At 36.5% G+C, this 24,690-nt stretch overlaps 1 protein-coding gene across 4 annotated transcripts in view; it reads right to left on the minus strand.

Moving 5' to 3' along the window:
* CENPW (centromere protein W) overlaps positions 1 to 23,411 on the minus strand; it is a 215,124-nt gene extending 191,713 nt beyond the window's left edge. For 2 of the 4 annotated variants that reach the window (XR_012517187.1, XR_012517188.1), the window contains exons 1-3: positions 23,125 to 23,411; positions 17,294 to 17,407; positions 15,264 to 15,285 (exon numbers count right to left, since the gene is read on the minus strand). Coding sequence is in view for 2 of the 4 variants with exons in the window: in XM_003932395.4 (XP_003932444.1) it covers positions 15,259 to 15,285; positions 17,294 to 17,407; positions 23,125 to 23,250 (267 nt within the window). In the remaining 2 variants the exon portion in view is untranslated. Of the gene's footprint in view, positions 1 to 607; positions 15,286 to 17,289; positions 17,408 to 23,124 lie in introns of those variants that run through there. The other 2 variants (XM_003932395.4, XM_010342970.3) reach the window with 2 other exon arrangements.
* Between the last annotated feature and the right edge of the window lie 1,279 nt (positions 23,412 to 24,690).

A 24,690-nucleotide genomic window follows, 5' to 3' on the forward strand; every position in this document is an offset into this window, starting at 1 on the left:
GCAACAGAAACAAAGATAAATTGATAGGATTTAATTAAACTGAAAAGCTTCTGCATAGAAAAAAAAAATCAGTGGAGTAAACAGACAACCCACAGATTGGGGGAAAATCTTCGCTATCTATAAATCTGACAAAGAACTAATATCTAAAATCTACAAAGAATTCAAAAAAACCAGCAAGAATAAAAAATAAAAAATAAAAATAAATAAATAGGGAAAAAATCAGCAAGCAAAAAGCAAACAATCCCAGCAAAAAGTGGGATAAAGAAATGAATAGACAATTCTCAAAAGAAGGTATCTGCAAATAACCCACAAACATATTTAAAAAATGCTCAACATCACCAATTATCAGGGAAATGCAGATCAAAACCACAATGTGATTCCACCTTACTCCTGTAAGAATGGCCATAATCAAAAAGTTTTTAAAAATAGATGTTGGCCACCGGGCGCGGTGGCTCACGCCTGTAATCCCAGCACTTTGGGAGGCCGAGGCGGGTGGATCACGAGGTCAAGAGATCGAGACCATCCTGGTCAACATGGTGAAACCCCGTCTCTACTAAAAATACAAAAAATTAGCTGGGCATGGTGGCGCGTGCCTGTAATCCCAGCTACTCAGGAGGCTGAGGCAGGAGAATTGCCTGAACCCAGGAGGCGGAGGTTGCGGTGAGCCGAGATCGCGCCATTGCACTCCAGCCTGGGTAAAAAGAGCGAAACTCCGTCTCAAAAAAAAAAAAAAAAAAAATAGATGTTGGCGAGAATGTTGGGAAAAGGGAACACTTTTACACTGCTGGTAGGAATGTAAATTAGTACAACCACCATGGAAAAGTGTGGAGATTCCTCTAAAAACTACAAGTAGAACTACCATTTGATCCAGTAATCTCACTGCTAGGTCCCAGAAGAAAAGAAGTCATTACATGAAAAAGATACTTGCAAACACATATTTATAGCAGGACAATTAGTAATTGAAAAAAATATGGAACCAGCCCAAATTCACATCTACCAGCAAGTGGGTAAAGAAATTGTGGTATATATACACCATTGACTACTCCTCAGCCACAAATAACAATAATGCCATTTGCAGCAACCTGCATGGAATTGTAGACAATTATTTTAAGTGAAGTAATTCAGGAATGGAAAAACCAAACATTGTATGTTCTCACTCATAAGTGGGAGTTAAGCTATGAGGACAAAAGAACATAAGAATGAAACAAACGGACTGGGATTCAAGGGAAAGAGTGGGAGGAGGGTGAGGGATACCCTCACCATACACTTTGGGTATGGAGTACACCGCTCAGGTGATAGGTGCACCAAAATCTCACATATCACCACTAAAGAACTTTTTCTTGTAATCAAACACCACTTGTTCCCCAAAAACCTATTGAAATAAAAAATAAAGTCCTAATACAGTATCCAAATAACTAAAAGTATCCTAACCCAACAATTAAGATTTTTAATTTTATAGCTTAATATTTTTGAAGAATCAGTGGGTTCCAGAGAACAACTTAGTTGTCAGAAATGCCTACTCAGTGTCTGGTTCTCCTTTCCTTAATTACAGAACCTTTACTGTGCTCAGCCAAAACCAGAATAAAACAAGCCTTACTTTCTCCAGACTCCAATGCAGCCAATGATGGTTTATAACATGATCAATTCAATAAGATAAAAAGCTTTTTCTCTCCTGATGCAGGAACTACTTTCTCCCATTTCTCCTTTTTCCTCCCCAGTGTGGAACATAAAGGAATACCTGTATATGCAGTAGCTATCTTTAAACTACAGGTATATGCACAAAGAGGAAGAAAGGCCTTCACAGAAAGACTGAGAAACACAAAAAGCCCAGTACCCTGATTAAATGGTTAAGCCAAAAACTTAAACCACCCACTTCCCCATTTTATCTGGCTTCTAAATTTGGGATTTTCATAGCATATCTTAACATTCCAAACGAATACAAGTCTTCTAGATTATGGTTTAAATCAAAATCATAATTCATCAATGTTTACCCTCAACTGATTAAGTCAAAATGACTTAGACACTAAACAAACACTTCGTGTAATTTTTTTTCCCCTTCCCAAGTTCTCCCAGATCTACTGTCATCTCTTTACTTCAGAACTTCAAGCCTTTGGTGTAATTACTTCATTCATACCTGACCCACTGAAAACATCTTCCAAATTAGTTTAACTGTCCCTATTATCTCTTAACCCACTCAGTTACTAGAATAATCTTCAAGAAACTCACTACTTCCAGGTGCCTACACTGATTCAAAATCTCTGCTGTTTCAAGTCTCCCACCATTTGTAAGTCTTCCTATCTCGTCAGTATCATCCTATCCACCTTGCTTCACTCTAATCTGGAGTTACTCTCCAGGTTTATTCCTTCTTATCTCATTATACCACTTCCTGTATGTTTTCTGCCAATTGTCAACCCTCTTTTATCCTTTTCCTCTATGTCTAAACTTGGTGTCAAAAAAAAAGAAAAATTCTATCAGGAAGCCTTTCTGATCCAAATCCTGTACATTACATCTCTTACTATGACATTGTTTTTCGATATTATATATGACCACTAATTGTTTTAAATTTATTTTTCTATTGGATACAATGTATACTATCTGGATAACAGGTACACTTAAAACCCAGACGTCACTACTATACAACTCATCCAAGTAACCAAAAATCACTTGTTGCCAGGTGCTGCTCACGCCTGCAATCCAGCACTTTGGGAGGCTGAGGTGGGTGAACCACCTGAGGTCAGTAGTTCAAGACCAGCCGGACCAACTTGGAGAAACCTCGTCTCTACTAAAATACAAAATCAGCCGGGTGTGGTGGTGCATGCCTGTATTCCCAGTTACTTGGGAGGCTAAGGCAGGAGAATCGCTTGAACCCAGGAGGTGGAGGTTGCAGTGAGCAGAGACTGCACCATTGCACTCCAGCCTGGGCAACAAGAGTGAAACCTCATCTCAAAAAAAGAAAGCAACAACAAACAACAAAAAACCACGTGCACTGCTAAAGCTATTAAAATGAAAATTAAATTTAAAAAATAAAAGTTTGAAATATATGACTCTGATTCTTAGAAAATTTTTCACTGGCAAATATTTAAACAAATTTTATAGTAAAATAATCTGCTATGGTTTAAATGTGTCACCCAAAATGCATGTGTTGGAAATTTAATTTCCAGTACAACAGTGTGGAAAGGTAGAGTCTAAAGGGAGGTGATTAGGTCATGAAGGCTCTACCCCCATAAATGATTAATGGCAATTATCAAAGGGCTTTAGGCTGCAAGTTCCATCTCTTGCTCCCTTGTGCATCTCTCTTGATCCTGCCAACATCAGATGAGACAGCAAGAAGGCCCTCCCCAGATGCAGCCTCCTCAACCTTGAACTTCCCAGCCTCCAGAACTATAAAAAACAAATCTCTGTTCTTTATCAATTATCCAATATCAGGTATTCTGCAATAGCCACACAAAACAGACTAAGATATACTCTCAAACAGTTAGATGGTAAGCTGAAGTATAGGGATAGAGTCTCTCAAAGTACTTGATTGCTGAGCACATAGCAAGAACTAAATAAACATGCCTAACAAGATTATGTGATATATATTTTAAAATGCAGAGACTATTCATATAATGATGTTCATAAAGGTATTATTCAATCTCAAAGGTACCAATACAAGTATGATTCATTAATACTTAATCCAAGATCCACTTAAAATCTAAACTAACAAAAATGTACAGATTACTGAAAATTTGTTGCAATGGTATTTTGAAATACTAGATGACAATTTTAAAAATAGAAACTTTAATGGTTTAACTTACAACAAAATTTCAACAAATTTTCTAAAATTTCTAAAATTTGTATAGTCTGGAAAACTGCCTCTATTTCACTAAACAGTTTATGCAAAGATTATATATGTATTCTACTTGCAAGTAAGGTATTTTTTTTAAATTACAGAGTAAAATTTTGAAAAAAAAAATTATTTTGAAGGCTATAACCTGAACTTATAATACAAATCAAAAAATATAACTATACTTTACATATATTAGAGTCCAGTATTTTCCCCTGAAAAATATAATGAAAACTCAATCCCAATTTTATGTTCCTATTTAACTTATTTTTAGTAATTATGCTTCACAATTTCAAAGCCTTAAACTTTAATGCTAGTAGGGATAAAAATGAATGTTTTTCCTCATTTAAATCTTGGCAGCCTTAACTCTCAAAGTTCAGAGATAAAATTTGATTTAAAAGCCCACTAAGAACAAATTGCTTAATCAGAAATCTGGACTTCACAATTAAGCTGTTTCATCATCCACAAAATATGAAGACAAAAATCACTGTCATAAAACATAAAAATGTTCATTTCCTTTCATTCTTTGTGGGTCACAGCTAAGGAGGAAAAAAAATAAATAAATAAAATAAAACATGCTTTTCTTGCTTTCCCAGTTACTGAAAAATTTCTAAACAGAAGCTTTATTCTTTACATCATAAACGTGTATATTTTTGCACATGTATTCTTTACATCATCAACATATGTATTTTTGTAACATTATTTTCTTAGTATAACATATCCTAACAGTGGTTGACAGGGTCTGGCTCTATGTCCCCACCCAACTCTCATGTCAAACTGTAATTCTCAGGATTAAAGGAGGGGGCTGGTGGGAAGTGATTGGTTCATAGGGGCAGACTTCCCCCTTGATGTTCTCCTAATAAGAGTTCTTAGAGATCTGGCTGTTTGAAAGTATATGGCATCTCCCCCTTCTCTCTCTTTTCTTCCTCCTGTCCATGTAAGGCGTGCTTGCTTTCCCTTCAGCTTCTGCCTTAATTGTAAGTTTCCTAAGTCTTCTCTGGAAGCAGAAGCCTGCACAGCCTGCAAAACCATGAGCTAATTAAGTCTCTTTTCTTATAAATTACCCAGTTTCAGGTATTTCCTTATAGCAATGTGAGAACAGACTAATACAGTGGTTTAATTGCAACTCATGTAAATTCTTCAAAATCTATAATTAGGTCACAACTCCATTTTAATTATATTCCTGACTCCCAAGTCTACAATATTTGAAGTAAGAGTTAGGCCATCCCCATAGTCTACTTCTGAATTATCCATCCCCATAGTCTACTTCTACCCAAAAATCAAGAAATACTAAGTCATTTCACATCATCTACATCTCAATATTCACCAGGACTATTATCTTCAACCTTTGTGTCTTCATGACACTTTAGACTTAGTTCTACCTAAGGCAATTTGAGCATGCCTACCATGGGCAATTTGAGCATGTTTTTGTTCAAGTTACTTCTTTCTGAATCTTAGTTTCTTGATTTATGACTAAGTGAATTGTGAGTATCTTTCTTATGGGTTTTTGTGAGGACTAAATACCTTAACTATAATGCAAACAGGGTATTTTCTGAAATGCTATTACTCTATTATGATTGCCTAGCTATTAATATGCTTTATATATCCCACAATATTTCAGTAAATCTCTTTCTCCACATAGGAGGGTGACAAGGTAAGAGACAAACTAAATTTCTTTCATTCAAGTTTTCATTGTACATACAATAAAATGGACAGTTTTATTTACTCATTCACAAGAGTGCTGTTTTTCATGAAGAAAAGCCACCTTAATAGGAAAAAGTTACATATAACATGGATAGGGGTAGGGATAATACCAGACATGGAGGGTTGTGTGCTCACACACACTAGGATGGTTGGAAATGTAGTGCACAGGAAGAAGAGGAAGAGCTAATGAACACTGAAAAAAAAAAAAATATTGATAGTTCTCTGGAGAGAGTAGGAGAAGCAGAAATTTTTAGCAGATTTTATTAACAGGAAACCTTAGGAAAAGGGAAAGTTATCTGAAGAAAATCTTAGAAACTTCTCTGTAAAGTACTGTAGAAAACTCTATACCATGCCTCTAAGACAGCCTAAATTATGATCTACATCATTCTTCAAAACATTTGGACACAGGTTTCTGTTCCTTTGAATGTGACACAAAGACTAGGTCAAACAGGATGAGTTTTAAGTAGTTTCCATCACTCATCCACTCAAAATATACGTAATCGAGTGCTCAACTGGCATAGGTATGGCAATGCATTTTGCAGGGCTACCATTCAGAATTAATAGACCTCAGGTTTAATACCAGGTATTGCTTACAGTAAATTACCATCCTAGAACTAAGTCTAAAGTACATTTTTACTACAGTTTGTCAAACTCTTGGGATTAAAAAGGAAAGAAGTGTGAGCAAGACAACTCCGTGCTATTATGGCTCCTGGAGAAGCATCATAAAAGAAAAAAAGACATCGTTGAGGGAGTAAGTACAATTTGACAAGGTCCTCTTGGTGCTGAATATACAAAGAACCAAATCCCATGCAGCACTATTATCTGCACTAAATTCAGGAGGTCCAAGAAACTCCCTTGGAAAGCTGCAAATTGGACAGCAGTTTTAATCCAGACTGTTTAGATACAAAAAAATCTTAACAAATTTGAGTTCCCTTTGGATAGGAAAGATAAGGAGATTTTTCTTAGATGAGTTCAAATAGTTAGTACTACTCCAGACTCCTTAAGGCCCTGACTGCTGCTATCGAGCTTACAATTGAGCAAGCTCTGGAACAAATGGTACAGGCAAACTGCTACCAGAAACATGAGAAAATATTGGAAAATACCATCATGAGAAAGAGAATATAACAGAGTCATGGGTAGTGCACACCACTAAAATTGACTTAGAATATCAAATGTCAGATGTAAAGTTTTCAAACGGATTATGAACTCAAATGCCTACAGAGGTGCTACAGTTAATGTAAGTACAGTTCGCCTAAATGGAGTAAACCAAAAATATGCCTTCATCTAAAGGAAGAAGCTACCATTTAGGTCCAACTAAGTGTGGATCTATTATTGCTATATTGTCCAATTTTTCAAAAGAAGCCAGAAATTAAACTTGTATATGAAATCTAACTTTGAAATGTAATCAAGTAATTCAATTTTTTCAAAAACTACATGGGCCAAATAAAACTTATCTGCAGGCCAAACATACATACCTGGGCTGCCAGTAGATTCTAGTTCTCCCATCCAATTCTAGACAGCCAATTGATGAAATCTCTCCATCTGAACACAAACCACTTTTCCTAGCTGGTCTATTTTCTGTTAGGAACCAATATAGAAATCTCAGAAACTCTCCACTTACCAGTACACTGTCTCTAGGTAGTGCTGTTTTTCACTAAAGAAACAGATCTTGGTGGCTGTGAATCCACAAATAATCTTCAAATTGAGACTTAACATAGGTGATTTTTATTTTAAAGTATATTTCTAGATTAACTAAAAATTTGTTTTTAAAATAAAATTTTAACATGCAAGCCAAAATTTTGCCAGCTTCATACAGGACATATCTTTGAAACAATCATCTTCCACCAGCAGTACTTCTCTCACAGGTAGCTTTGGATAATCAGGAAGAGTATTTCCAGAATGAATCTTCACTCTAAAAAGTTTGTTTTCAGTACAATTTTAAAAGAAATTACAGTAAATCATAGGAGAAGAAATCAGAAGAGAGGAGGACATAGAAAAAAGGACTAAATGCTGCAGAGACTTAGAAAGGTTATCAACCACTAGTATTAAAGATACTAGAGGGCTCAGAACTGTTATATATAATCGAGGTGCGGGACAAGATAGCAAACTAGACACAGCCAGGAAGCACTGTTCCCACTGAGAGAGAACAAATTAACAAGTAAACCAACATAATTTTGGTAGAACTTTGGACAAAAAACACTGAGGGTGAAAAGAGAGGTAAGACTAACAAACACTGAGGCTGAAGAGGAAGCTGGGAACCCTAAAATCAGGTGCCTGAATGCTAGAGCTAGTTCCTGGCACCAAACAGATCCTTGGGAAGGGGTGAAGGGGCTGAGGGACAGCTCAATCTCACTGCAGACCAGTGGGATCCCAGCTACAGGGAACCCTACACCCTCACAGACCTGTGAACTGGCAGAGGGATATGCTCAGGGAGTAAGCAAACAGAGCTTTAACTGTCACAGAGCCCAGGAGCTTTTGTGCATGAGGTGGCTCTAACAAAGTACAGCCATAGATGCTCAACCCTAGGACGCATCTCCCTCTGAGAAGCTCCAGCCCCAGCTAACTACCAACCCAGGAGACTGCAGGACTGGCTTTCCTGCAGGACTGGGGCACATGAGTTCTACAGGCCCTCCTATCCACCAGGGCCCCTCCCAGGGCCCCTGTGGACCCACTACAGGAATGTGTGCATAGCACAGACTCCTTAGCCCCGCCTGAGTGCTTTAATACACCTGAGTTCTTTTCTGAGAGCACTCTGTATCCCCCAGTACAGCCAGGGCCCAACACTAAGCCACTGGCAGTCCCAGCACCCCAAGGCTGTGGCACACAGCTCTGGAATACTGAGCTGAGAGCTGTGGGCAGCACTCAAGCAAAGGAGTCCCCACTTTCACAGCACTAAGAGGGACAAGATGTGTGGCAGTGGGGCATGCCTCTCCATAGGACCAGTTCAGAAAGAATGTGGTCTATCTCCCTGTCCTGGCCTCTGCCTGATGAAGTCCCACAGCCTGGAACACTCAACAAAAGAAACATGAGAGTGGTGCTAGTGATCAGAGGAGACTCCCTAAATGCTCAGGAGCAGACCCGGTGAGGGGGGATCATCTCTCTGCCCACCACAGAACATGGTTATGATCATGGAAATACAAAAGAGCCACACATCTTATTAAGAACCTATCTACCAGCAATTACTTTTAAGCGCCATCTACTGGATCACAGCTGAAACTACAACACTAAAAATTATTTAGCTAATATACACACCCCTGTAAAACCAAGTACAAGAATTAATCCACAAATAAAGATCCTGTACAGACCCACGACCCTCTGAAAGCATTGAGAAATGAACCCAACTTACTGTATTCAATTTATGCCATAGTTAAGAGAATACCAGCCCCTCCAGAGGAGAAAGAATCAGTTCAAGAACTCTGGCAATTCAAAAAGCCAGAGTGTCCCCTTACCTCCAAATGAACCCACTAGTCCCCTAGGAATGGTTCATAACCAGATTGAAATGAGCAAAATGACACACACAGAATTCAGGATGTTCTGGATGACAAAGAAGCTCCTTGAGATTTATGAGAAAGTTGAGACCCAATTCAAGGAATCCAGCAAAATGATCTAAGAGCTGAAAGATGAAATAGCCATTATAAGAAAGAAAGAAACAAACTGAGATTCTGTAAGTAAAAATTCACTACAGAACTTTGGGAGGCCAAGGCAGGTGGATCACCTGAGGTCAGGAGTTCAAGACTAGCCTGCCCAACATGGAGAAACTCTGTCTCTACTAAAAAATACAAAATTAGCCAGGCATGGTGGCACATGCTTGTAATCCCAGCTACTCGGAAGGCTGAGGCAAGAGAATCACTTTATCCCAGGAGGTGGAGGGTGCAGTGAGCCAAGATCTCACCATTGCACTCCAGCCTGGGCAACAAGAGCAAAACTCCATCTCAAAAAAAAAAAAAAAAAAATCACTACAGAAATTTCATAATACAATAGAAAGTAGTAGCAGCAGAATAGACCAAGTTGGAAAAGTAAACAAACTCACAGCTTGAAGACCAATTCTTCAAATCAATTCAAACAAGAGAAAAGAAATTTTTTTTTAATGAACAAAATCTCTGAGGAATATGGGATTATGTAAAGATAGCAAACTTTCAAGTCAATGACATTCCTGAGAGAGGAGAGACAATAAGCAACATGGAAAATATATTTGAGGTCACATACCACAAAAATTTCCTTAATCTAGTCAGAGAGGTTGGCATGCAAACTCAAGAATACTGAGAACCCCAGCTAGGTACTATACAAAACAACCATCCCTAAGGCATAATATAGTCATCAGATGCTCAAGGTCAATGAGAAAGAAAAAAAATCTTAAACACACCTACAGAGAAAGGCCAGGCTACATACAAAAGGAATCCCATCAAGCTAGCAGTGGACCTCTCAGCAGAAATCTTACAAGCCAGAAGACATTGAGAACCTATTTTCAGCATCCTTGAAGTAAAGAAATTCCAACCAAGAATTTAGTATTGTGCCAAACTATACTTCAGAAGTGAAGGAAAAATAAAATCCTTCCCAGTCAAGCAAACACTGAGGGAATTTGTTACAAGTAGACCAGCCTTATAACGATGTCTTTAAGAGAGTGCTAAACATGAAAATGAAATATGTTTTGCTACCACAAAATCAAACTTAAGCACAAAGCCCACAGATACTGTAAAGTAACTACACAATCAAGTCTACCTAACAACCAGCTAACACAATAACAGGATCAAAATTTCACATACCAATACTAGTATTAATCCACAAATTAATCCACAAATAAAGATCCCATACAGAGTCAAGACCCTCTGAAAGCATCCAGAAATGAACCCAACTTACTAGGCCTAATGTAAATGGGCTAAACATCCCACTTAAAAGGAACAGACGCAGTGGCTCAAGCCTGTAATCCCAGCACTTTGGGAGGCCGAGGCAGGTGGATCACGAGGTCAAGAGATCGAGACCATCTTGGTCAACATGGTGAAACCCCGTTTCTACTAAAAATACACAAAAATTAGCTGGGCATGGTGGCGCGTGCCTGTAATCCCAGCTACTCAGGAGGCTGAGGCAGGAGAATTGCCTGAACCCAGGAGGCGGAGGTTGCAGTGAGCCGACATCGCACCATTGCACTCCAGCCTGGGTAACAACAGCAAAACTCCGTCTCAAAAAAAAAAAAGAAACAGAGTTGTAATCCAGATAAAACGACAAGACCCAATTATCTGCTATCTTCAAGAAGCCCATCTCACAAATAACAACACCCACAGGATCAAAGTAAAGGGATAAAGAAAGATCTATCATGCAAATGTAAAGAAAAAAAGGGGCAGTTGCTATTCTTATATCAGACACAACAGAATTTCAACTGCCAACTATTAAGAAGGACAAAGATGAACATTACATAATGATAAAGAGAACAATTCAACAATTGTTGAACTCTCCTAATTATATAATTACCCAACATTAGAGCACCCAGATTCATAAAACAAGTTCTTGACCTAGGAAAAGACTTAAACACACAGTAATAGTGGGAGACTTCAACATCTCACTGACAGCATCAAACAGATCTTTGTTAGAAAACTAACAAAGAAATTTTGAACTTAAATGCAATAATTGACTGATTTGATCTAACAGACATCTACAGAATAATCTAGCCAAAAATCACAGCATATATATTCTTTTCATCTGCACCCAGAACATATTCTAAGACTGACCACATGCTGTCATAAAGTCTCAATAAATTAAAAAACAAAAAGGAAATCATATCAAGTATACTCTCAGAGTACAGTGCAATAAAAATAGAAGTCAATATCAAGATCTTTCAAAATTACACAAATACCTTAACAATGTTTTCCTGAATAACTCCTTGGTAAACAGCAAATTTATGGCAGAAATCAAAAAATTCTTTGAAATTAATGAAAATAGGGACATAACTTACCAAAATCTCTGGAATGCAGGAAATTTTGCTGTACTAAACACCTTCATCAAGAACTTAGAAAGGTCTCAAATTAACTATCTAACTTGGCACCTAGAGGAACTAGGAAAAAAATGGAAAAAAAAAAAAAACAAAAAAAAAAAACAAGTAAGTAGAAACCAACCCCAAGCAAGCAGAAGAAATAACTAAAATAGGAGAAGAACTTAATGAAATTGTACATCTGGAAGAATTTGCCTGTGAATCCACCTGGTGGGTTTTTCTTTTTATTTCTGATTCAAGACACAATGAAAAAAGAAAACTTCAGGCCACTATCCCTGATGAACAGATACAGAAATCCTTAACAAAAAAAAAGCAAACCAAATCCAGCAGCACATCAAAAAGTTAGTACACCAAGATCAAGGAGGCTTTATTCCTGGGATGCAACACTGACTCAATATATGTAAATCAATAATGTGATTTACTACACAAAAAGAATTAAAAGCAAAAACCATATGATTATCTCAATGGACGCAGAAAAAGCTTTCAATAAAATCCAACATCTCTTCATGATAAAAACTCTCAACAGAATAGTCATCAAAGGAGCATCAAAATAACAATAGCTATCTGTGATAAACAAACAGCCAACATCATACTGACTGGACAGAAGCTGGAGAACTGGAACAAGAATGCCCAAATGCCCACTCTAACCACTACTAGTCAACATAGTACTGGAAGTCCTGACTAGAGCAATTTGGAAAAGAAAAAGCAAGAAAAGGCATTCAAATAGGAAAGGACAATCTATCTTCACTAACAATATGATGCTATATCTTAAAACCCCTAAAGACTCCACCAAAAAGGCTCTTACAAGTGATAAACAAATTTAGCAAAGTTTCAAATACAAAATCAATGTACAAAATTCAATAGCAATTCTATACACGAATAGCATTCAAACTGAAAGTCAAGGAAGAAGACAATCCCATTTACAGTAGCCACAAAACAACAGAAATACCTAGGAATACAACTAACCAAGAAGGTGAAAGATCTCTATAAGAAGAACTACAAAATACTGCTGAAAGAAATCAGACACAACACAAATAAAATGCAAAAATGTTTCATGTTCATGGAAGAATTAATGTCATAACAATGGCCATACTCCCCAAAGTAATTTACAGATTCTATGCTATTCCTATACAACAACGTCATCTTACACAGAATTAGAAAAAATTCATAGGGAACCAAAAAAGAACACAGTCAAAGCAATCCTAAGCAAAAAGACACAGGAAACACCAAGTCTCAATAAGGTAGATTCCTTCAAAAAGGAAATACAGGTAACATGGATTAGAGATAATTTCTCAAGAAAACAATGTAAATAGTTGTTTTACTGGTGATAATTGGAGTATCTCAAAATTCTATCCCTCACTAAATCCAATCAGAAGAAGTGCCATGTTTCAATGTAGCTGACACAAATAGAAAGTAGCCTCTGGAATAGCAATCCCTCTTTTGCCATTTTGGCAACTCAAATAAAAGATTTAAATTTTTTAATATTAATGCTTTAAAAAAATTACTAACATGGTAACATATATTATATATATTACTATATTGTGCTGAAATATGAATCCATGAGGCTTTCTGTTCAAGACTGACCACACAGGTATTCTTTATGTTTGATGTCACTAAAGTATAAAAATGTATAATACACAGATGGCAAATAAGCATATGAGAATATGTTGATCATCAGCTATTACGGACTAAATGTTTGTGTCCCCCAAAATTCATATGTCGAAATCTAATCGCCAGTGTGATAGTATTAGGAGATAGGGTCTTTGGAAGGTAATTAGGTCATGAGGATAAAGTCCTCATAAATGAGATCAATGTCCTTTAAAAGAGGGCAGAGAGCTCTCTGGAGTTCTTTCTTCCATGTGGGGATAGAATGAGAAGTTAGCAATCTGCAACTCAGAAGAGGACCCTCACCAGAACTTGACCATGCTGGCACCATGATCTCAGAGTTCTGGCCCACCAAAACTGTGGGAAAAAAAGTATATTATCTATAAGCTATCCAGTGCATGGTATTTCATTATAGCAGCCTAAACTAAGACATGAGCCATAGGAAAATGCAAATTAAAACTACGATGCTATATATTCTCGTCATAACAGCTAAACTAAAAAATAGTCAAATTACCAAATATTTGTGAGAATATTAAGATTTCTCAGACATTGCTAATGGAAATGTAAAATGGTACAGCCACCCTGGGAGATCAATTTGGCCATTTCTGTTTAAAAAATTAAAACTGAGACAACTGAGCATGGCAACTTGCACCTGTAATCCCTGCTGCTCAGGAGGCTAAAGCAGGAGGCTAACTTGAGCCCAGGAGTTTGAGGCTGCAATGAGTTATGACCACACCACTACACTCCAAATTTGGTTAAAAAGCAAGATTCGGTCTCTTAAAATAAATAAATTAATGCATACATACATACATACATACTAGGCCTATACTTACCATGAACTCAGAATAAAACTCCCAGGCATTTCTCCCAGAGAAATTAAAATTTATGTCCATATAAAATCCTGCAGATGACTATTCACACCAATTTTATTTGTAATAACCAAAACTTTAAGTACCAAAATGCCCCTCAATAAATGAACAGTTATACAAACTGTGGTACTTCCATACTACAGAAAACTACTCAGTAATAAAAAGAACAAACTACTGATACATGAAAAAAATCCAATGCCCAAAGGTCACTTCTTATATGATTCCATTCATATGATATTCTCAAAATGGCAAAATTATAGAAACAGAGAATAGTTCATGGTTGCTAGGGCTTACACACGGTGCTCAGGGTAGGACACATGCTAAACTAGGAATCACTGTAAAAAGATAGCACAAGGAGACCTTTTTGGTAATGAAACATTTCTGATTACAGTAGTGGTTAAACAAACCTACACTATAAAATGGTAACAGAACCACGTGTGCATTGTACCTATATGAAATTCCTGGTTTTGATATTATACTGTAATTATGTAAGATGTAACCATTTGGGGAACTGGGTGTACCATACATGGGACTTCTCTGTACTATCTTTACAACTACATGTTGAAATCTATAATTATTTCTAAATAAAAAGTTAAAAACAACAACTATTTGATGATAAACAATAAACTTCTAAATTATTTTATTTAGGGCAAAAAATTATCTATTAAATTCCTAAGACTTGAAGAAAATAAGTCATTTGTTCCATAATGTCTATTATGTTGGTGTTATGAGGGAGACAGGTTTTCAAAAACCTACCTGATGTTTACAATTGTCCAGTTGAGAAATTATATTACTATCAGCATAATGTAAAAGTAGACTGCATTGCTTTGCAAAGACATTAAAAGTTAAAATATTGAAAGTGCACCTAGATTTGACTGCCTTTGTCTTTCCTCAGAGATTAAATTCCACAAACTGTGGCTAAATCTAAATATATATAAACTTAATTCTAGGAAGTATATCTTTTCAAAGTATTTAATATGGTAATATTTCATTTTTGATACATAAAATATTTGCAAAAGCAATGAAACGAAAGCAAACTGACCTAGAGGACACTTAAAATAAAAATAATAATTCCTATAAAAGGGTTGAGTAATCCTACGCATTTACTTGAGATATTTCATGCCACCAAAAAAAAAAAAAAACCACACCCATCTCTTCTAGCCAATATTTAATAATCCCATAGTAACTGATGTGTAAAAAAATGTCTTTATGATCTGTTACCACCCAAAAGAATGCATCACAATAACTTTCAAGAATATGTTCCTTGACTTCTAACCTCGGCTCTTCTTTAGAATCACCTATAAGAAGGAAAAAAAATAAGATTTATTATACCTATGAAAATTAAAACATCATTCCTTAACAAAAAGTTAAATAGTCCTGGGTACATAATATGCAAGTTTGAATTTATAAAATCCGATTTGGAAGGTGATTAAGGAATCTTTTGTCTTAGATTTCTCTAAAATAGCCTTATCTCAATGACTATGAAACATGCCTAGATTGTAAAAACCTGGCTTTATTAGTTACCTCTAGATTCTTCAATTGTAAGCCAAAAGCATTCAGATTAATGGTTTCAAACTTGAAATTTTTAGACAATACAGTTATCTAAATTAGGAGTTAAACAATATCAATTAAGGAGTTAAACAACATTCTAAAACTCAGAGTCTTCTAAGTCAGACATTTCACAACTATAAAGTAGCACAAATCCACTGCAACATTAAATCTATTATATTTGGACTGGAATTATAATCATTTGAGAACAAAACTGGCTATCTTATGCTGAACAGTTTGTTAAGTAGACTATTTTCAAAATATATAGTATGTGAAACAAATAAAAGGAGATTTTAGTTGTAAAAAGACTGACAGCATTAGTCAGAAGATCTGTTTTTTTTTTAAAGTATCTACTATTTCAAGTAAATAAACCTACAATTTAAAAAATCCTAAATTTGAAGCATACATATATATTCTTCAATATCTTAAGCCTTGTTTTTCCTGCAGAAAAATATTCACATTGACTTTAATAGCCTAAAAATTTGTTGGAATGTTTATAATTGCAAGATAATTTAAAGCTCCTAGAAAATGCCAAGACATGCACATTTCTAGGCTTCCAAAAGGCCATCAAATAAATCTGTATCTAGGCTAGTACTTCTCTGTTCCACAATATAATATCATAAGTACTTCAAAAGAAAGTTTGAATATTCAAATGAATTTACAAAATGCTGAGTATCTTATATACTCAAATAAAGTTACAAAATATTAAACAGAATTCAACAAGTTTCCTTACTGCTATATTTCTCTCATAGCCTTTCATAACTTTACATAACTATAGTTACATAAGATGTTAGGATTGTGAGAAACTGGATATAAGGTGCATGGGAACTCTGAACTATTTTTGTACCTTATTTCAAAATACATTTAAAACAAAAAGTCTACAAAGAGGTAGACTGTCAAAAATAAGTTTCTCTCCTCTATCATCTCCAGTGGTTGCCAGCTTCTTACATATTCTTATGGAAACAAGTTCTACAATAATACTGTGAACTAATCAAGGAAATATAGCATGCTATGTTATCTACACTTATTTGACCACAAAAGCATTTGAGGTAGGGCCTCTATCAACATGATTTGAAAATAACATTTTCAGGAACATATCTGGAAAATTGTGCCATAGGCAACATATTCTTAACATTATAGAAAAACAACAGTAAGAAGCAATCATCTCTACTTATATAAGAGATTTCACCCATAAATCACTCAAATCTTAAAAAAGTCATAAGAAATCAAATAATTAGTGATATGGTTTCGCTTTGTGTCCCCACCCAAATCTCATCTTGAATTATAATCCCTTCATGCTGAGGAAAGGAGATGATTGGATCGTGAGGGCAGTTTTCCCCATCCCGTTCCCCTGATAGTGAGTGAGTTCTCTTTCCTTTATAAAAAACCGCAACTCGGGTATTCCTTTACAGCAGTGTGAAAATGGACTAATACAATGGGGTAATTAGGATAATTTCAAATGCTCAAGAAGAAAGTAAGTTTTGATAAATTTCAAGGTGATATATCTTCACAGCCTACAGATTAGCAGTCTGTAGAAACATGAATGTTTCCTCTAAAGCAGTGGCCATTAATATTACCATTGGAAATCAGTGATACACACATGGAGGAAATCTAACTCCTTAATTAAAATCATTAACTCATAAAAGGCAAAACATCAACTCAATCAACAAAACTGAGTAAGGTATACAAATCAGGAGAAGTGATGAGTGGTATTTTTGAAGTGTAATTCTTGCTCAAGAAAAGAAATGTGGATTTTACCTTTGCTGCGGCCAGTACATGCTCCTTGTTAATGACTCTACATTTATTTTCACAAGCATTTGTCCTGGACTCTTCTGCTAATCGATGAACAAACAGTAAACAGCTTAGATGGACCTTTAAAAAAGAAAATCCAAGTGGATTTTTAAATACTGATGCACTGAAATAATGACTTTTAGAAAATAATTATCTCAAAATGTATTGTTGTACTATTTACTATTGTGATTAAATTAACTCTTCTATTTAGACTTACATAGAATTCAGTCTAATGTAAGTCCACCTTAGATTTCCTGCAGAGACTAGGTCATTGCAATACATGAAACAAGCTATGTAAGGCAGACCAAAGACCACAAAAATAGCATTTTTTGTAAAGCATCATTATATATCCAACTTATTTAAGATTCACTCAGTAACAAATATACCTGCTTCTGATACAAATAGATTGGAATTTATAACATAATTTAAAATTTCCAGAAAATTTTAAATTAAAACATATCAAAAACTACATTTTAGGCTATCATTCTACAATCTGAGGTCAAAGATTTTTAAACAGATATATTTAAGTATTTAAAAACACGTTACTAGTTGAAATTGTTTAAGTTTGCTTAATTAAAAAGTGTATGTACAAAGGCCAAGTTATTTGTCATCCAACAACTATCACAAAATAACCATACTTACTATTAATAATCTTTAAGACTTTTTAAAAAATTATTTAAAATACATAATATAAGCAGACTCAAAAATTTAAAAGCCTATAAAAAAAAAAAAAAAAAACAAACTATAGTTATGTAAGATGCCAGCATTGTGGAAAGCTGGCTAAAGGATACATGGGAACTGTGTACTATTTTTGCACCCTCTATTGGGTCTATAATTATTTTAAAATAGGAATATAAAACAAAAAAGTTTACAAAAGGGTAGACTATCAAAAGTAAGTCTATTCCCCATCTCTTCCCCGAGTCAACCATAGCTGACACTTTCTTGTACATTCTTACAGAAACAAGCTCTACATATAAGCAAAACATATGTACTCATCATCAGATAATATATATATATATATCAACATTATCTGATATTATATATATGTGTGTGTGTGTACATATATATATAAACAAGCTCTGATATATCATATATAATAACATCTTATTAAGTATTTTACTCAAAATCACCATCCAGAGCAACAATTCTTAACCTACAAGCACATTCCTTGGAAAATAAAAGTTAAGGTACTTGTAATCCAAGCAAAAGAAAATGTGAAGTGAGCTAAAGTCTTATCTCAATCCCCACTCTAGGATATGTAGTACTCTTATTTATATTATTGCACATATCTTCCCCATCCTTTGCTTCTGCCAGGTACCTGAGGGCACTACTAACTTAGATTCAATTAGATAGTGTCTTTAACATGACGTATTTTGTTATTTACATCATAACAAGTCATATTTGCAGTTAGAAAAACAATTTATACACAGAACTTAATATTCACTATCTTGTGTACTGCACACTCTCTTCTCCCCCGGTTCACTAAAAGTTAATAACTATTAATGTGATGTTTTAATGCTTTATATACTGCAGAAATCTTTAATAGATTGTTATATAGGTGTTTAATAACATTCTAGTGACGTGGAGAAAACAGAGGTTTGGGAATTTAAACAAAATGAAGAATCTATGAAAAGTGGATACTCTTTTGGTACATTTCTGATGCACTGTCTTCTTTGAATTCTCACAAGAACTCTGAGGTACAACATCCTAATTCCAATTATTCACATTATACTGTGTCAATTATTTTTTAAACTTTCAATGATAGCCCATTTCATTTGGTAGCAAAAACACCCCATAATATGGCACATTTTCATTTGTTAATCTATATTTTCTACTTCTAAAGGTAAACAGCTTCCAGATACCCTCAGGATAAATTCCAAATTCCTTAACACTAAATCCCACTTGACTGGGGTTCCAGTTTCATCTCTCACCATTCTCAGCTTCCAGTTCTATACTAGGCCTTTTGAATTTCTTTGAGAATCCAAATATAACCTTGCTCTAGGCATCCTACTTGTTTACAGACTTCTCAAGAAGTCCAAATTCCCCCAATATATAAGGTTATATTGATCCACAGCACTCTGAACTTCCTATCACTGCATAAACTGCATCATGCTGTAATTTCTGACTTAGCTGTCTTCCTCAATGTACTGTAAGGACAAGAATTATGCCTAGCCTTTTCAACACTGTTAAAGGACAACAGTGTCCTTTAACACATTGCTCAATATGTAGTAGCTAGCTAATAATTATTACTGCATGAAGACCCCACCACATCTCCCAAATAAGGCCAAAAAACATTTTTTTTAAATCAGCCCCAATTAAACTACACTGTCTTAAGACTTAATTCATTAACCCAGGTGGAATATCCTTTCCTCTTCATGGTCATGAGCCATGGATGCTGTGATGGTTAATATTGAGTGTCAACTTGACTGGATTGAATAATGCAAAATATTGTTCCTGGGTGTGTCTGTGAGGGTGCTGCCAAAGGAAAATAACAGTTGAGTCAGTGGACTGGGCAGACCCACCCTCAGTCTAGGTGGGTATCATCTAATCAGCTGCCAGCAGGGCTAGAATAAAGCAGGCAGAACGTGGAAGTACTTGACTTGCTGAGTCTTCCAGTCCTCATCTTTCTCTCCTGCTGGATGCTTCCTGCCCTTGAATATTGGACTCCAAGTTCTTCAGCTTTTGGACTCTTAAACTTATACCGGTAATTTGCCAGGGGATTTAGGGCCTTCAACTACAGACTGAAGACTGCATTATCAGCTTCCCTGCTTTTGAAGTTTTGGGACTGGGACTGGCTTCCTTGCTCCTCAGCTTGCAGATGGCCTACTGTGGGACATCACCTTGTGACTGTGTGAGTCAGTACTCCTTAATAAACTCCCCTTTATATATACATCTATCCTATTAGTTCTGTCCTTCTAGCAAACCCTAATACAGATACTGAGACAAATTAGTATGACTTTTTCAGATCTCACTAATTTTTTTTCAAGCAACCTATATCTATGCGATAAAACAGTTACTTGAGTGGTGCTACTCCCGTGTGCTAAGGCTTATATTAAAATGGTCAGAACAAAAGTTAGTTTTAGGCTATTTAGTCAGGCATTCAAACTTGAAAAAGATAAGCTATTCCATCAATAATTTACTTTTAAAAATCCACTTGCTTGAAAAATAAACCAAAAGAAAATTTATAAATAAACATTCACTTGACAGTCTCAGTTGACAGAAAGACTGGGCCAGCCTGACTTCTTCCTCCCTTTGTCATAGCACTTCTGAATTTTACACGAACTATAAGCACCCAGATACTTGCACAGCATTCTTTTAACAGATGTTAACCCTTTCCCTAGTACCATCCCTCAGGTTAAACCATCAAATAAAGCATAACACAAACAAAATAACAAAATGCCACTGAAGAATAAAATAACACAATGAAATTATAAGTAAAATGCTAGAAATGACATCAATCCACATATAATTATCATGCATTTCCAAAATTAATTTTACACTCAGAATGTTGAAGCTATTATGCTAAACACTAGGAATACAAAGATTTCCCAGTTCAAGTTACCAGACTAATGGGAGAATCAAACCCATAAGGAAAAAGGCAAATGTGTGACACCAGATGATGGAGAAGAAGATAAGACTGATCTTTTCTAAGGATACTAAGGAATGCTTCACTGAAGTAGCATATGAACTGGATTTTGAAAAAATTGTAGGTTGCCAAGTAGGGTGGAGTGAAGACATCTTCAAGCAGTAGAAATATCGTGTATAAAAAGCAGCATAAAAGTAGATTAATTTTATGTTAAAGATAATGGGAGACAGAAGAGAAGATATTCTTTCTCCTCAAGAAGCTGCATACCACACTAGGAGACATCAACATGAAAATGAAACTCCTAGACAACAATCCAACAGCTCAATTATATAATGTATACTCTTAGGGCTGACCAAGATCAGAAAAAAAGAAAAAAAAAAGATCAAAACAAACTGCCTTAACTATGAAAAAACTTTGTGGATGATGTGGGATGCCTGCCTGCTATGTGAGATTATGAAGTGTCAACCGTGAGCAGGAAACTATAAAGAAACCAAGGTAATGCATGCCATATACAGGACAGTTAAGAGGAACTGTTTAATGAAAGCCAAAGATGAGGAGCATATTACCTGGGAAAAGTTGGTAACCAAAGAACACTCTATTTCCCATCAATGCAACCGCTTGAAATTTCAACTCACGCACCTTCTCATGCCACCTGGATCCCACCGCACGATGGAGTCCCTCTGTCCATGGGAACGTTGGGGCAGAAAGGGGTAGATGTGGGAGGATGCTGACTAGAGAAATGTCTAAGCCATTTGCACCAGCTGGTAGTCTCTTGGATATCTTTTACAGGTACATTTCCTCTCCCTTCACTTAGAAGCCCCAGTGAAAGCTCCATAATAAACTACGTTAAAATGTTTTGCAAGTGAATTTCATTTTAATTCCATTCATTTATGCCACCTCTATCAGCAGCATAGGGTAGTTAATTGGGGTGGGGCACAAGACAGCCTGTATTGCCTTTTCTTACAGGATTTAAGAAAGGAACAAAAAGAAGGGCAGAGGATAGAAGTAATACTTTTCTGGGGGGAAATGTGTTTTTTTTTTTTCTGTTTTGGCTTCAGAGAATAAATAAGGGGAAAAGTGGAGATAATTCTAGAGTAGTTTAGCAAAAAGGAAGCAACAGATTGGGTGCCAGTGGAGAATTCTAGGAAGCAAAAGAGAAAAGAGAAGGCAGAAAAACCAATGTCGTTTAAGAACAGTTAGGATGATGCATTCCCAAGACTATCCGTGAAGTATGCTCCTGTTATCCACAATGGAGTACCTTGATCTTCTGGAAATTATGTGTCCATTTATAACTGTTCCTTTACTCAAAGAGCTCTTGTGACAAGGTACCAAACATGCCTCCTGTGGTTTAAACCTACAGAAATAGTGTTTATTGTGCCAGAGGAATATGTGTTCCAGGCATTCAATCCAAAAACTGAATTTATTTCAAGACAGAAACATTATTGTACAGTGGTTTGGCTGGGACTTCTAATTAGGAGAACATTAGGCTTCAGGTATTACAAGTCAAATAAGAAGACTTCAGTAGTGTAGCTTAAAAACTGACAAGGTGTTCTAGTATTTGTCTAGGAAAATGAATTAACAGTTGAGAGCACTCTTCCTACAAATAAACTTTCGCATCAGGGTCTTTTAGTAAGCACACTAACCTAGAGGAAATAGGGCAATGTTTGGTTAAATGCATAAAAAGAGGAGAAGGAAGGAGGCATGGGAGGAAAGAGGAGAGAGGGAGGGAAGCAAGAAGGGGGGTGCTTAAAAGGCATGTGAACAATGCCTTTTACAACAGCTAAATAAAAATGACCCAGACTGAATTCCAAAATCTATTTTTTAAAGAGTACATCTTTCATACCCTCTGCAAGTACATTAATCACAATGCCAGACTGTGTTCCTAAACAGCAATACTTAAAAACTGCAAGCAGCCACGGTACGCTAAGCTCCTGTAACTAAGAGCCTCCCTTTAAAAAGATCCAGATATTTACATTTTGGCGGGGCCCGGGACAACTGAGCGCCAGGAATACGAACTGACAAACCAGGGAGGGGCATACGTAACCTGTCATTGCTGGAACTGCCTTAGACATGGGCCTGAAAGAGCTATTGATTGGCGCTATTGATTGGCTCGGGGCGGGAAAAAAAAAAAAAAAAAAAAAAAAAAGGCTAGAGGTTATTGCCCTTACTTTCCCGTCCCCCATTCCCAGCCCGAGAAGGCATGGAATCTCACCAGTAAATCACCACTTTTCTCCAGACGAAGTTGAGGCTTCTGTCGCTTGAAGACTCGCTTTAGAAAGCCACGGGGAGCCTTCCGCTTTATCTGCTTCCTTTGGGAGACTGTGGTCGACAGCGCCATCCTCTCCGTCAGGTACCAGCTGCCTCAGCTTCCGAGGTGTTCCCCGCACCGCACACAAGCTCAGGGAAAACAATCCGGTCCCTCTGACGCTTCTTCAGACCCCGAAACCGCGATCCCAACGTTCGAATCCGCCGCCGACAGAACGCGCCCGGCGCTCAGTAGTGACGTTAACCCTGCGCAAGCCCCGCCCCGGAGGCGCCTGGCTGTAGGTGGAAAACGCCCACGGTGGGCGGGTCCCGGGAGTACCTTACGTCATTAAGAGTCTGCATCCTCCTTGCGTCACTTTCTGTGTTATAACTTTTGCTCTGTGGAATTATTTATCCTAGGTTTCCTACAGAGGATTGGAAGTTGTGGAAAAATAGATTGGAAAGCCAAGGCAGTTTTCAAGCACTCACTCTGTACTGTCCCTAATACCAATGAACAAAAGTTTGTGATGTTTTATCAGGATTCCTAAAAAACCAATGCAATGCCTTCCTAGCAAGAAAGGCATGATTTTCAGATACTAACAGTTAACAATTTTACACTTCTGCATAATTTTATTTGATCTTACCTTAGGTCTTTTCATGATTCTAGCTTTTCTTTACGAATACTGCTCCCTTTAATTTTAAGGTTCCTCTCACTTAACCGAGCAATAACTTCCAGTTGTAGTTTAAATGCTAACTCATTAAACTTTTTGTTACTTCTTCAAGCTGTTAATTTCTCTGTCATTTGTGCTACCATAAACGTATTAATAGTTATTACCTTTATGAGCATCAAAATCACTTGGGAGACTTGTTAAACTGCTGTTTGCAGGGCCCTGCTCCCAGACCGCTCCCAGAGTTTCTCCTTCACTAGATCTAGGGAGGACTCAAAAATTTGCAATTCTAACAACTCAGGAGATATTGGCATTTGCTAGTCTCTGGACCAATTTTTGATTTTAATTATAATTATCTCTAATACTATCTCTATTGTGATCTCAATATTATATTATTGTGATGTCACCCACACAAATGATCCTTCTACTATCTGGCCTCCCATTTCTAAGACCTCCTCTCTGACAATCATCTCCTACATCCTTGAGTTATTCATGCCTGTGATCATACATTAGGGGGTGTCATTACTAAATACCTTACCTTTTCATATTTTCAATTTAGTTGTCTTTCTTCAACCACATCTTCTATTTTTGAACTTACTTCCTCCAACAATTCTTAGATGCTGCTGGGACTACTCTCCTCTCACCACACCCCCAACCCTGCCACCCCACTCTATGCCTTATCTTCCCACCTGTAGTCCATTGTGCATTGGTCATCATAATACTCCCCTCTATTTCTCCACAGCTTTCTAGCCATATCCTCTTGCAAACCTGGAAAGATTCTTCTTTTCTTTCTAACCCCATTCTCAATCTCCAGTGATGACATTGTTTCATCAACAAAATAAAATTTAAAAAAAAATTCATAGAGA

Source organism: Saimiri boliviensis, chromosome 4, assembly GCF_048565385.1.
Source record: "Saimiri boliviensis isolate mSaiBol1 chromosome 4, mSaiBol1.pri, whole genome shotgun sequence".
In the NCBI taxonomy this organism is placed as follows: Eukaryota; Metazoa; Chordata; class Mammalia; order Primates; family Cebidae; genus Saimiri; species Saimiri boliviensis.